This window comes from Anser cygnoides, chromosome 8 (assembly GCF_040182565.1).
Source record: "Anser cygnoides isolate HZ-2024a breed goose chromosome 8, Taihu_goose_T2T_genome, whole genome shotgun sequence".
NCBI classification, from domain to species: Eukaryota; Metazoa; Chordata; class Aves; order Anseriformes; family Anatidae; genus Anser; species Anser cygnoides.
Genome location: NC_089880.1, coordinates 17,067,691 through 17,081,858, shown reverse-complemented (window position 1 = coordinate 17,081,858; position 14,168 = coordinate 17,067,691). Strand labels below are relative to the sequence as shown.

The 14,168-nt window shown below is 46.9% G+C and overlaps 1 protein-coding gene across 8 annotated transcripts in view; it reads right to left on the bottom strand.

Annotated features, from left to right (window-relative positions):
- The window catches only part of COLGALT2 (collagen beta(1-O)galactosyltransferase 2), a 76,674-nt gene that overhangs the window by 18,055 nt on the left and 44,451 nt on the right, over positions 1-14,168 (bottom strand). For 6 of the 8 annotated variants that reach the window (XR_010833194.1, XM_067001481.1, XM_048059092.2 and 3 more), the window contains 7 exons: positions 12,421-12,625; positions 5,938-6,057; positions 5,386-5,462; positions 3,401-3,507; positions 2,500-2,632; positions 1,075-1,202; positions 216-422 (listed from right to left, as the gene is read on the bottom strand). Coding sequence is in view for 6 of the 8 variants with exons in the window: in XM_067001481.1 (XP_066857582.1) it covers positions 216-422; positions 1,075-1,202; positions 2,500-2,632; positions 3,401-3,507; positions 5,386-5,462; positions 5,938-6,057; positions 12,421-12,625 (977 nt within the window). In the remaining 2 variants the exon portion in view is untranslated. Of the gene's footprint in view, positions 1-215; positions 423-1,074; positions 1,203-2,499; positions 2,649-3,400; positions 3,508-5,385; positions 5,463-5,937; positions 6,058-12,420; positions 12,626-14,168 lie in introns of those variants that run through there. The other 2 variants (XM_067001479.1, XR_010833195.1) reach the window with 2 other exon arrangements.

The window sequence follows — 14,168 nt, the reverse complement described above, 5'->3', positions numbered from 1 at the left end:
AAGCCCTGCACCGGGTGGGCAAAATAACCCCTCTGCAGCAGGTCTGTCACCTCTTTTGACCTGTGTCAGCTCTGCTGCAAACAACCAAAAAGTACAAGGATTAGCCCTGTTCCCCACCGCCCAGGCTACAGAAGTGAGACACATCATCAACTGGTTGAGATCATTCAGCAAGACCCAGCTCGTGTCAACCTGAGCAACAAAGGCATCCTACTTACACAGGGTGCTTGTTGTACATGACCGGCAGAAATTCATCTACAGGCAGCATCTTGCCGAAAGGCTCAGCTCCAATTAGTTTCTGAGCACCTTGGAAAGAGATTGCATACCCCAGGGTCCAGTAAGAGTAATCAGCTTCCACGAGGTTCATGACATTGGGAACTGCTTTTTCAGGCTGCTGCACCTGCATCCTTTTCCGTCCAATGTATCTGAAAGGGTGAAAAGAACACAGAATTTTGAGCTGAAGTGAATCTGCAGCGATTACAACCACACAACTGTTTATTTTGACCCGGACAGGGCAAAGAGTCAATTCCAAGAAGTAATCCCCGCCCACAGATGTCTGTCCAGCATCACTGTCAGACAGGGTTGCTGTGGCTGTGCTAGCTGGTAGCTTGTGGTGCAACATCAGATGGAGGGTTTCTCTAGGGGCACCATGTTACCGGTGCTCAGCCTGAAGGATATTTTCAGGCCTGTTCTCACTGGCTCTTGCAGTCTCTCCCAGCTGAGCTGTGAATTTGAGAGTGAATTTGAAAGACTCCCTGAGTCTTTCACAGCTGTGCCTTAACCCAGCGGCGGCACAGCTGTGAAAGACTCAGGGAGTTGGGCTGCCACTGCCCAAACCCCAGGACAGGGCTGTGGCAGCTCCCCTGTCACAGCAGCATCTCCGGACTGCCCACAGAGGGCAGTAACGGTACCCATTACAGTTCGGTCACTTCAGCAGTAGCCTGCCCCAGGAGGCAAATCTCTCCTTGTGGGAAGAGCCCACTGAGAAGCAACTGTGGCTGGCACTAACCTGTATCTCTACCGTGACACAGTATGTGTGCCCAGGAGTTCCCAGGTGGCTGAGGGCCAGTTACTTACATAAGCTCCCAATCTAGCTGTGCTTCTTCAATGTCATCCATCAGCTTCATGAGCTTCCTTTTAAACTGGTGTTCAAAGCGCACATCGTCCTCGATAACAAGCGTCTTCTCCAGTTCTCTGTTCACCACCTGAAACAAGAGGGTACTGAAGTGATCACAGCAACCCATTTGGGCCACTCCTTGCACCCTGACCTTGCTGGGGTCATCTTGACCTGACAGTACCCTCTAGACCTTGCCGGCAGGGAGGCAGGAGAACCACTCTCAAATTCATAGCTCAGCTGGGAGAGACTGCAAGAGCCAGTGAGAACAGGCCTGAAAATATCCTTCAGGCTGAGCACCTGTAACGTGGTGCCCCTAGAGAAACCCTCCATCTGATGTTGCACCACAAGCTACCAACTAGCACAACCACAGCCACCACCTCCTGCTGCCTGGGAAGGGGGACAATCCAGCATTTCCTAACTCTGACCCTGACCAGTTAGAGAATATTGATGCAATGCATCCCGCATACAAGCTCCCGTTATTATCTGACTGTTAGTGATTTGGAAGTCTCAAGCCCAAAAGCTCAGCCTGCCTTGACCGAGGTCAAGGCAGGATGACTCCTGCTGGCCCTAGGCTTTTCAGATCAATGCCCTGCCCTGGGGAGATGTGCTATAACTAAAACCTCTGCGTGCAGAGGGTTGTCTCCTTATACAACCATATAGGACCCTGCACCAGCAGGTGCAATCCTCGCTGTCAGATCTGGACAACCACTGCCACTGCCCATTCTTCTTTTATTATCAAGTCTTTCTTCCTGCCTCCACCACATCTCATTGACGCAGCGCCCCCTGTTGATGTCAGGACATGTAATTGCAGCATCTCTGACCAGTGTGGCCCGGATTTTCTTGCACACCATTCCCCAGGTGACCAGGGACAGCCAGGAGACACAGCTTTTACTACCCAAAGAAGATTCTCTTAGCTCAAGTAACAGAGGTCCCTGCTGGTAAGAATAATTATAACACATCAACCTGAAAAAGCCAATCAGCAGAGTCATTGGAAGTTGCTTCAGCACAGATGTAGAAACAAAGACAACAACATCAACAACAGAAAAGATAGAGAGGAGTTTTTTAGTATCATTTGTTCTTCAAAACCTTCCAGCCTTTCTCCTAAACAAATTTGCTTCAAGCATGCTATTGGATGGTCTGCAAAAACAGTCATGAAAGCATTTTGATAAAATCCTTCAAAGCCGTTGGCAAATAGAATACAGAGAAGGGAAAGCTGAACACTGCATTCAAGAAAAACTTTGTGTATGATCCTCTATAAACTGAGGAAAACATTTCCATGCTATGCTTCCAGAAACCTATACCATATTTGATGCTCTGCCTTAAGACTAGCTGTGTACTTTCCTATTACGTCCTGCAGGAACCCTGAGCACCCAAAAACTTCTTACCTCCTTCCAGATGTAATAGTGACTAAGGAAGCAGCCGATCTCTCCCCTGGTTAGTGGCCTGGAGGAATACGGGTCACGGTAACCCGGAAGCATATCAATGCTGAGAGCTTTGAGCTGACTCGTGTTCAGTGCTCTGGGAAAGAGAGTATCTATCACCATTTAAAAAAAAAAAAGTCAATTACAAGTCAGACACAGAAGCAACACAGGAAATGCTGTTCAGGGACAAGTCATATGTTGTGGAATTCTTGTATTTGTTTTGCTCAAAAACCTGAAGAAAAAAATCTTAATTTACATTTCTAAATCTAACTGAACACTGAAAATGTCTGAAGACAAATGTCCACAGAAAGCTGCAGCCTTCCAGCAGCATTCCCCTTCAAGCATGCCTACCACCGTGAAAGCCTTCACCCCAAACAGCCACCCTCACTTTCTGTGACCTGACTGCTTTGAGACTACCAGTGCTGAAGCTGAAATCAGATCAGTCACAACCACTTTTGCTTACAAACTGTTTCCCTAATATACCGTGTTAGAGAAATCCACAAGGCAGAGCACGACCTAAGGACAGACAAGCCATACCCTTAATGTTGCCAGTAACTTCTTGTGGGACCATTTACTTGTTAGTTGCTTGGCTTAGAATATTTTTCTAAGAGGTCTTGATGGGTACCCAAGACTGAACCACACTGTCCTGGTTCTCTCGTGTAGAATGACTGATTTCAAGAGAAGGAAGAAACAGCAGAACTGCCTCACTTAGACCATCAGACCCGTGAATAGAAGTGACATTCACCTCTCCCCTCAGCCCACCCTTCCTCACCAGAAGGAAGGTCAGGGCATCCAAGGAGATGGTGCAAAGCACTTAAGCACAATCCACGTTTTGCAAACTTCAGCAACCCCAGCTGAAACTCACTTTCCATCCACAGCCTCCACTATCTTGACTGCAATCTCCTGTTCATAGAGAGTCCGCAGCATCCGATCCCGTCTGTCTTTCCGACGCTTCAGATTGATCATGAAAATCTAGGTTGAAGAGAAAGACGTTAGCATCTGGGTATGGGAGGGAGTAAGAACAGGAAGTCCTGATCCACTCTTTTCTAGCAGCCCCATAAGAAAAGCGGATGTTCTGAAAATACCAGCTGTGTTTTCATTCGAGACTGTTTAGAATTTGTCAAAAAATTAGGATTCGTTTTGAGCTGAAAGGTTAGAGGCTTGTTCTTTGTCCAACAACTACCTTTTATGGAACAAGGGAAAGTTGCTCTTCAATGATGAATAAAGATGAGAGAAGGACAGCTAGAGCCAAGCCTGTATTTTCCACAGATAAAGGATGTTTTGATTTTTATTAAACACAAAGTAAAATTTGGTTTGCCAGCTCCAGTTCCAGAAGAACGCTGACCCATGTGTCTTTCCACAAAGATGCAATTGCCCATATTTAGGATTACCAGCGGGGTCACTATAAAAGTACAAAGACACAGTAAAGAGAACATTTTTGTAATTACTTCAGGCATTGAAAACGCTGTTATCCTTGCCAGACTAGAAAGCCCAGCAAAAAGCCAAGACCTGGAACAGAGATGTCTGGGTAGGGCTCAGTCCAAGCCTGGAAGAAACAGACTCCTTGGTGGAGGGCTGAGGACTGAAGCCTCACTTGCAGGTAAACTTCAGAGGGTCAGGGATATTTTTCAGTCACAGACAGACAAGTACAATCGAAGCCTTGTAGGTTGTGGAGCAAAACCTCATCCCAGTAAGAAGCAGATCAAATTCCAGCCCAGTACAAATGCAAAAATAATAAATTGGATAAATAAAGTGCAGCCACAAAGGACAACATGGAAAAAAACTATGCCAGCTGTGTTCTAAACACAGACACTCAAACACACATAGCCAAATCAGGTTCAGACTTCACTATACAAGTCATATAAACAGATGTAGCAAAATAAGCAATGAAAACAAAGGCTCCCCTGATCACCACAACTCCCTCAGTCACGGTGCCACTGCAACCCTGGCAGCTGTATACACAAGGGGGTTATGGCTCTGTGAAAAACACGGACACTAGCTAATCGCTAGCACAGCAGATCCCTGTCCAGCCCTCTCCCCTCAATGCCTACTCTCTCCACAATGTGAGAAAGAGATGTGAGAGGAATTTCTGCAAGGTCTTGGGGGCACTACCAGCGTCAGCAATGATCTTTCTAGATATTTTTTACTTAAGGCTGTAGCAGAAAAATGTGGCAATTAAACACAACCGGGGGACAGCTGCCACAGTAAGGTGGCCACGAGTGATCTTCATCTCTCATGGACATACCCAGCTTGGGCTAGAGCCTAGCTCAAGGCCTGTCTCCCTCAGCTGCTCTGGGCTCTACAACGTGTCTCTCAGGTTACAGAAATCATTCTCCTCTGTCACTTCAGAGCAGGAGAGCCTTCCTAAAAGACCATTTTTTATCACAGAATGAAGGGACTGCCAAGCTGCTCTGTAGAGTCAGATTTAGAAGAAACAGGACAAGAAACGTGGAGGTAGTAACCTGCTTTCCACCCTCGGTTCTGCCATCTTCTTTTGTCTGGATTTAAACATCCACACCATTAACAGACACGAATCCCAAAGATTTGCTGGGCACTGCACCTGCACACAAACCAGCACTTTTAATCAGAAGCCATGCAGCGGGTGCTAAGTGCTCACAGACCTGGCTGGCCTCATGTGTGCTCAACAGAACTTCTCCCCAGATAAGAATAGCTAAGGATAGCTTTCTCCTTGCATTAAGTTTAAGTCCAAAAATGAATAATTGGGAAAGAACTAATTGTGTGAAAAGATAATATACTCCAAGAGAAACATCTGGAAGCTCAGCTACCTGGAGAACCCAGGTCCTCTAAGTAATGAATGGGAAAACAAGGACAGCAAATTAAGTTTCTTACTTCATCAAATCCCATCTTGTCAGGGTGCTTTGGAGGAACAGAGACATACTGAGAAGGTTCAATGGGAGGACGATCAACTGTAAGAGAGGAGAAATCCCAACCATCACTTTGATGTATGCGCTTAATTGATATAATGTATCTGCATATGTCTTCATCACTGGGCCTAAAGCCCCGGGAGCTGGGATGTGCAGTCAGGGCAGCAGTGGGTGCAGCAGAAAGCATCCACACTGCGCAGCAGAAGGGAGCACCTATGTGCCAAACAGACCTCATGATAAAGACGAGGTTCTGCAGCATCCTTTCCCCATTAAAGATGCAATTTTGCAATTGATCTGGGGAAGTTGAGGGGTTTTGTGAACGGAGTTGACCCAGCCATGATTACACCTCTATGCAGAAAAGCTGTGGAAATCGGAAAACCTGCATATCAAAACTGTGTGAGAACAGATCAGGATGCAAATTCTCCCAGACTCCCAAGGGGAAGAGCTGGGCCACTGGCAGGAGAGCTCTACCATCATTAACTGGGGAGCTCCATCACAGCAGGGCACAGCGACTTACTCATAGCTTCAATTAACGTGTGCACAAAGTTCTCAGCTTCTTCTTGCAGCGTCTGATGTGATTTCAGGGGCATGGGAAGGAAACCATAGTGCTCACGGTTGCAGATGTACATCTGAATTCCTGAGGATCACAGAAAAACAGAAAACAGAGTCAGGTCTTTTGTCAGCAGATTTCACTGCTCTGTTGATATATAATCATAACCAAACCTACGCCTGGACCTGAATCTCAACAGGTTCTGCTTCATCAGCAAACAATTCAAAAACATTCTGCACCTGGGATGGAGCGACCCCAGCTGTATGTACATATGGGGGACGAGAGGCAGGAGAGCAGCCCTACAGAAAGGGATCTGGGGGTTCTGGTCGATGCCAAGCTGATCATGAGCCAGCAGCGGGCCCTGGCAGCCAAAGGGCCAACCGTGCCCTGGAGGGCCTCAGGCACGGCCCTGCCGTCTGGCTGGGGGAGGGCTGCTCTGCTCTGCTCTGCCTGGGGCGGCCTCACCTCGAGCACTGGGTGCAGCTTTGGGCACCACAACGTAAAAAGGACATAGAGCTATTAGCGTCCAAAGGGGGGCTATGAAGATGGTGAAGGGTCTAGAGGGGAAGCTGTGTGAGGAGCGGCTGAGGTGCTTTGGTTTGTTCAGCCCAGAGCAGAGCAGGCTGAGGGCAGGCCTCATGACGGCCTGCAGCTCCCTCATGAGGGGAACAGAGGGACAGGTACCGAACTCTGCTCTCTGGGGACAGCGACAGGACCCAAGGGAACGGCATGGGGCTGGGACAGGGGAGGGTCAGGCTGGGTGTTAGGGACAGGTTCTGCACCCAGAGGTGGTTGGGCACTGGAACAGGCTCCCCAGGGCAGTGGTCATGGCACTGAGCCTGCTGGAGTTCAGTGAGTGTTTGGACAATGCTCTCAGACACAGCGTCTGGTTTTTGGGTGGTCCTGCATGGAGCCAGGAGTTGGACTCAACAACCCTTATGGGTCCCTTCCAACTTGTGATATTTCATGAGTCAATAAAAATCACTGTGCCATTTTCTGTTGTACCGTATGACACCAACTGGCCTCTCCTATGTAAATAATTTCTACTTGCTCCCTAACAGCAAGGGTTTTTAACTGCAATCAGTTTTCTCCTAGAAGAGACTGGGAACCCACATCTTAGACCAGAGAAAGGGTCTCTTCTGGCCGTCGCCTTCACAGCATAAAAGCAATCCTACAGCAGAGGGCAGAACTGGCCTTTAGCAAAAGCAGTGACTGATAAACTCTGTAGGACTACTGTAGAAAACTGGAGAGTACCACAGAAACCCCCATCCCCAAAACCACAACTGCACTGCTCACACCTGGTACCTCACCTAACACGATCCCCTCACAGACCCAGAGCCAGAAACAGGGTACTGGAACAGGCTTTCAACCTCTGAGTAAGCCAGCCTCAAGTGATAAAATGGCTAGCACAGAAGTCAAATGGGCTTCCGACTGCAGATGTGCTAAAGGAGAAGCAACAGCGAACACATGGCATGGAGCCTCTCTCCCTGCACAGATCCAGGGCTCAGCAACAGCCTCCAAACCAGGAGCGGGAAAATAGGTCTCAAAGACAGGAAAAGCATGCAGGATTCAAAGCTCAGGATGAAAGCATTTCCACTCATGAGTGGGCAGGACTCCCCCTTGAAACACAGGAGGGCTGCATTTGTTACAAACCTGCACAGGGTGAAGGGGTTCAGGTGAAAGGGAAGTAGTCCTATTGGACACCCCACCTCTCTGTGGTGAGAGGAGGCCCTGCCTGGAATCATACAGGATGAAGTTGCAAAGCCCAAGCCCAAGGTATCAGTATAGCTACAGGGTTTGTTACTAGCTTAGCAAGGAAATCAGTCTGAGTTTTGCAGTCAAATATCTTCCCGCTTCTGCTTGCTTTGGCTAGAACATAAAAACAAGATACTTTCACCCATGTTGGCAAAGAACTCTGAGGAATATGTTTGATAACCATCTTGGAAATGTCAAGTCTGCCACCACAGTACTCTCCTCTCTAGGAATACTTTTTAGAGTGGCCTGAAGATGAGAGGAAAATCATACAGAGAGGTACCAGTGAGGAGGAAAGATACTTTCAAAAAATTGATAATGTCATTTCCTTCTACCTGAAAGCTTTCACAACTGCTTGCTCAAGGAGCTGAATCTGAAGATATCCAACAAAGAGAGTGAAATCCAGCTGACGACCGGTCACAAGTGATGTTCCCCAGGTCTCGGTGTTGGGGCGCATCCTCTTTAATATACTTATTGATGATTTGGATGAGGGAATTGAGTGCACCCTCAGTAAGTATGCAGATGACACCAAGTTGAGGGGAAACACTGATCTGCTGCAGGGTAGGAAGGACCTGGACAGGTTGGATCAATGGGCAGAGGCCAATGGGATGAGGTTCAACATGGCTAAGTGCTGAGTCCTGCACTTTGGCCACAACCACCCCATGCAGCAGTGCTACAGGCTTGGGGGAGAGTAGCTGGAAAGCTGTGCAGAGGAAAAGGATCTGGGGGTGCTGGTTGATGCTCGCGAGAACATGAGCGAGAACATGAGAACAGGTGGCCAAGAAGGCCAGCGGCATCCTGGCTTGTATCACGAATAGTGCAGCCAGCAGGACAAGGGAGGTGATCGTCCCCCTGTACTCAGCTCTGGTGAGGCCGCACCTCGAGTGCTGTGTTCAGCTTTGGGCCCCTCACTACAAGAAGGACATCGAGGCCCTGGAACGTGTCCAGAGAAGGGCCTGGAACACAAGTCCTGTGAGGAGCGGCTGAGGGAACTGGGGTTGCTTAGTCTGGGGAAGAGGAGGCTCAGGGAAGACCTCATTGCTCTATGCAACTACCTGAAAGGAAGGTGTGCGGAGCTGGGGGTCGGCTTCTTCTCACAGTTATCTAGTGATAGGACTAGAGGGAATGGCCTCAATTTGTGCCAGGGGAGGTTCAGGTTGGAAATGAGGAGACATTTCTTCTCAGAAAGAGTGGTCAGGCATTGGAACGGGTTGCCCAGGGAGGTGGTGGAGTCACCGTCCCTTGGGGGTGTTCAAGGAAAGGTTGGACGTGCTGCTGATGATCTTGGAGGTCTTTTCCAACCTTAGTGATTCTATGATTCTTAGACCAGAGCCCTTTTCAAGGGAGAGACCCACCCACTGCTGAGCTTCTTCATCGGGAATATCCCAGCAACGCATGATCAACATTGAGCTCTGGCAAGGTCTTTTATTAATTAACCACCATCTTAAAGCTGCTAAAGCCCATTCAACTGGCCAAACAGATTTAAAATAAATAAATAAATTCAAACCTGGAAGCTTTTCTGCATTTTTTTTCCCTATTTAATGAAGCAAGCACAACCACTCCCCTCTCTCTAGAAAATAAATGAAAAGCAGACACTACCTGGTGTATTGATGCTTTCATGTATTGGTCCCCTTAATCCCTGGTATTTTTAGCAGAGCAGAACTGTCTGCATTACAACTCCAATGTTTACACCATTTTAAGTTCTGCAAGTAAATTGCTGGCTGCACTACTTGCCAAAACACATTCAGCTGTCAGCTGTAGTTTAGGTAAATGGCAGAATAAAAAAGTATGACCTGCTGACATTAATGGATTTGGCACTGATCTAATCAACTCATCTTATCTGGCTCACTGATCTCTGTTCTTATCTTCCGCTGGCTTAAACACAGTTAATCTGTGTAGACTCATACCAATATTTCTGTTCCTTCTGGGATAAAGGCTACTTCAAAATAGTAAAACTGCCTTAAAACAGGGAGGGGGACTCACTCTCCAGCTCTGTTTTTTTTTCTGATAAAAACAACTACTGCTACAAGGGACAGAAAAGCCACAGATTATTATTATAGTATTATTATTATTATAGTATTAGCCTTTGTGAGGCAGTGACCAAACCCACAGCCATACTCAGGCAACCTAAATTTCCTCCCCACCCCTGTAACTGGACCTTCCTGCTGGCTGGCTTTAGGTCCTCAGAGCCTGAAAGGAAGCTCAGGAGATATGACTGACAAAATGATATCTTGCAAGTGCAAGCAGCTCTACAGTGTCAACCTCCCTCTGTTCTCAGCTGTGCCTCTCACACCTTTGCAGGAAGAAGAAAGGAAGAAGAGAAAGATCTCTGATTGTCTCTTATTCTCAGTATGCAGGCCCATCACTCAACAAAACACCTGCACTGAGCTTTGTTGCAAGTCAGTAGTCTCATCAAGGGCCACGTCCTCTCAGCAAAAGTGGGACAGTCTCTCTGGAGCATCACGGAACAGCTGTGTCAAGCAATAGATTCACTGCTGAAAACTGCTGGTTTGATATATGGTGTTAAATGTAGTAGTTGGGCTGGACAAAACCCAACATCACTGTGACTTTAGTCAAGTAAGTGAAATTCCTCCAAAGAGAAATTTGCCTCACAGTCCATACATTTTGCACATTTCTGAACTTGGATGTTATCCTTTTATCCAGGGTGCAAAACTCAGCCCAGGACAAAAGCCAACAATCTGAACAGACTGATGGGCCAGAATACCAAAGCACTGGCTTTCATGTCATGGGTCAGTACTGGAAAAAATTAAAATGTTCTAGAATCAAAGGAAAAAATGATGGGTTTAAATCCCTGAAATATTTCTTAAACAGCCGGAGCTACTGCAATGCAGTTACCACTCTCATTGGATGGTACATCTCTGGGAAACCTGTCAGAGGGAACAAGTAGGGCAGGTAGATCTGAAGGAGCCCGCTTTGCTATTCAGACTTCTCTGGAGCCAAGGTACTGAAGTCCTGACTCTCAACATCAGGGCTCCAAAGGCCCTGCAGGTTTAACTCTCACCTCCCCTATCTTCTTCTGTCTCCCAAGGGTTGTAATTTCAGCTCTTGCTGCCACTCCTCTATCATTTGCCTTTCTCACTTTAAGCCCCTCATACCCTTTTAGCTAAGTTTTAAAAAACCCTGCTTAGTCTGCCAAGACAACACCATCTTTTGCAGTGCTGTCAAGAGCTTCAAACCAAAAGGATCATTAAAAGAAAAGCTGTAAACAGCTGGTGGATGCTGTGCTGGTGGGAAAAGTGGCCTGCTCACCCTGTCTGTTCTTCAGGGGTCACTACCAACAACACGCTATTCTTCTTCACTTTCTCTCCACTTGTCTGTCCCACAAGAACAGCCCTTTCTTCTCACCGTAACTTTGCCTCTTTTGCAAAATAAATAAATAAATAAAGGTAACACCAGCTGCATGCCCATCACTCAGAGGACCCACAAACAACTTTTCTCTTTTTTAAAGCCCCATGCTGTGATGAGGGAGAGGGCTGACAATACTATTTCACCTCAGCAAGCCAGCAAAACTAGTCATGAAGCTCTGGATAGAAGTGCATTTCACTGGTGCTGCTGAAGTTTCTTCAGTCCCTTTTATCTTACAAAGCCTTAAACTTTCTCCTTCCAACACAACAGGGCAAAGAAAAATACAAATAGCCTTTAAAGACATAGGCTTTCCAGGAGCAACCCTCAGCTCTGACACTGCTACATACAGGCCTGCTGCTACCCAGGACATTGCTGGAGGCAGAATACTCATCAGATCCATTCTCCGAGAATAAATGGGACTTAACATCCTCACCACAAGTACAAGCAGCAGTAGCATCTTGCATTTTAGAGACACAATATTTCCTCCGAGACACTTGGAGCTCTTTGCTAACACCAACAGCCATTCCTGAACAAGGATGAGGACACCAAGGTTGTGGCTCAGCCTAAAAGGACTCCTGTATTTCAGGTCCAACTGACATCCTCCCACCATCAAAGACCCCAGTATCAGTCAGAGTGGTGCACATTCTCTCTCCACTGTGCTCCAAGGGTTTCAAGACAGCTCAGCGCTTGACTGGTTCTCCTCATATACCAAAGGAACAGTGCCAACTATGCAAAGATTTTACTACTCACGAATCAGCTCCAACCCACCCTTGCCTGGCTATGATTTCCTCTCAACACAGCCTGAAAGTTGCACTGGCTTTGCTTTAAGACAAAAAAATCCAACAACTCATGTACAACTGCTGAGCTGCCATGAACCAAGGCCTCATGAGCACTGTGGGTAAGCAACTTGTTTTTTTGTTTGTTTTCCACAATGACTGCTACATCTATAGAGTCTCTTGCCAAGTCTCCCTTCCTCAGGAGTCTCCTGAAGTGGTGACTTTAAATACCTTACCAACAGACTTCCACTTTCACAGCACTCACCTGTGTTCTCTACTGCCTTGCTGCAACACAAATCAAGGACAGATGCCACACATTTAGACTCTGAAACACTGCCCCCATCCCAAGAGTTGCTCCCATGGCCTTTGAAACTAGCTGTGGTTTGACACTGCATTGCTAATCACTTGTTGGTTATCCTTGAGTAGATTCAAAAGAGCAAAGGAACAGGGTACAGACTCACCACTGAAGTCAACACATGGCTTTTGGCCTCTAAACTCCAAGCAGAGATCTGCATGTCTACTAGTGAATCCTCCCCAGCAAAGGTTCCAGACATACCTGCTTGGCGACTGGAGAAGGCAAAGACCATGATATCATCAAAGCTCCAGGTGTAGTCCTGGTGGGGCGGGTAGAACATCAGCTTGGTAGAGGCCTCTTTCCTCAAGTCAATGAGGAATGTGGAATGAATCATTGGGACAGCAAAACAGCCCGTCCTCTTCCATTCCCGAATCAGGGGATAATCCAGGGTCCTTTTGTAATAGCCCTGCAAACACAATGAGCAGGCTGCTTGTTACAAGAGATTTGTTTCATAGATGCTCCCCAGCAAAAGCTCTCACCGTTAGCCCTCCCCAGCAGGGATGAATCAGTGCCCAATTCTCAGATTTTGAAGTATACCCCATTTGAAAAGGGCTCAGTCAAGTATTTATAAAGAATTCCCATCTCAGAAGGTAAAGCTTGACCCTGTCTTTTAGTAGTTAATGGAAATCCGAGCCTCTCCACTGCAAAATCACCTTGTAATAGAGCTTCAAACCCAGGACTATTTTACCCCAGCTCTCCAAAAACATTTTTTGCACTCAGACTCTCAGGTCTGATCCTGGAGGCTGCTGAGCATGTGTGGCATCCCCCAGGTTCAACACACACAAAGGGCATTCACAGTCTCTCAAAATAGGACCTACAAATTATTTCTGACTATGACTTCAAAAAACATTTACTTGACTTCTGGGAAGACAACATCTGTGTCTCCATCAGCTGTGTAATAATCCCTGCTTCCTCCATCCCAAGGCAAACAGGCTTAATACCAACTCCTGAGCTCTCCCCACAGAGTCATTCTGGGGAGGCACTTCAGTCGGCTCCTTTCTCTGGACCCACAAGCTTTGCTAGCCTTCCAGCCCTGTGGGTGCATCACCCATAGTGTGCAGCTCACAGCTGGTTTTGCAGGTGCAATATATCTAAAGCTATCAGTTTTGGAAATAAATACACAGAATTCCTTCAGAAAGAAAGTCCTAAGGCACCAGTTAGACATATGAACACGTCTGACAGTTGAATCCAGAGTAGACACTGGTCTTTACAGAAATGATGAGTCACTAAAATAAGTTGATGTTATTTCTACGTTACATTTTCCATGAGGATTCTAGAAACAGCAGCCAAGCAGATCGCTGCAAAACCACTTTACCCTGGTATTGTGTAGGAGAGTGGTGCATCTGTTTGTTTATGCATCTGTGGTCCCCCGTCTCCCCTTCAAATACCTTCTGACCACATTGTGAGGACCAGGTATCTCAAACACAGCCAGCCTGATTTGAAAAGCGAGCAGGTACAGACCTTACTAGCATTCTCACCGAAGGAAAGATTAAGACACTGAACCTTTAACAGACATTGGAGACTGTCCACTGGTAAAAGATGCTGGAAACCGACCTTTCTTCCTCCAATCACTCACTACAGGGTTTTAGGGCTTTTAGGGCTTTTCACTGATTGTAAATCATGTGTAATCAAGAAAGACTCCAACTTGTCAGCACTGTTGCCCTGCTTTCTTAAGGTTAGCTTCATGACAACTAAACATTAAGCTGTCTGGAGCTGGGTTTGGCTTGTTGTTGCTCAGTGCTGCAGGCCATGGTGCAGGGCGTGTTCCAGCTGTTATTCCCTCCCCAGCTCCCCAGGGAGAGCAAGGCTGAGAGAGAAGAGCGAAGATGTGGGACTGCAAGCACAGAAGCAAGCCAGCAGCAACTAAAAGAATAAGAATGAGAGAATGAGAGAATGAGAGAATGAGAGAATGAGAGAATGAGAGAATGAGAGAATGAGAGAATGAGAGA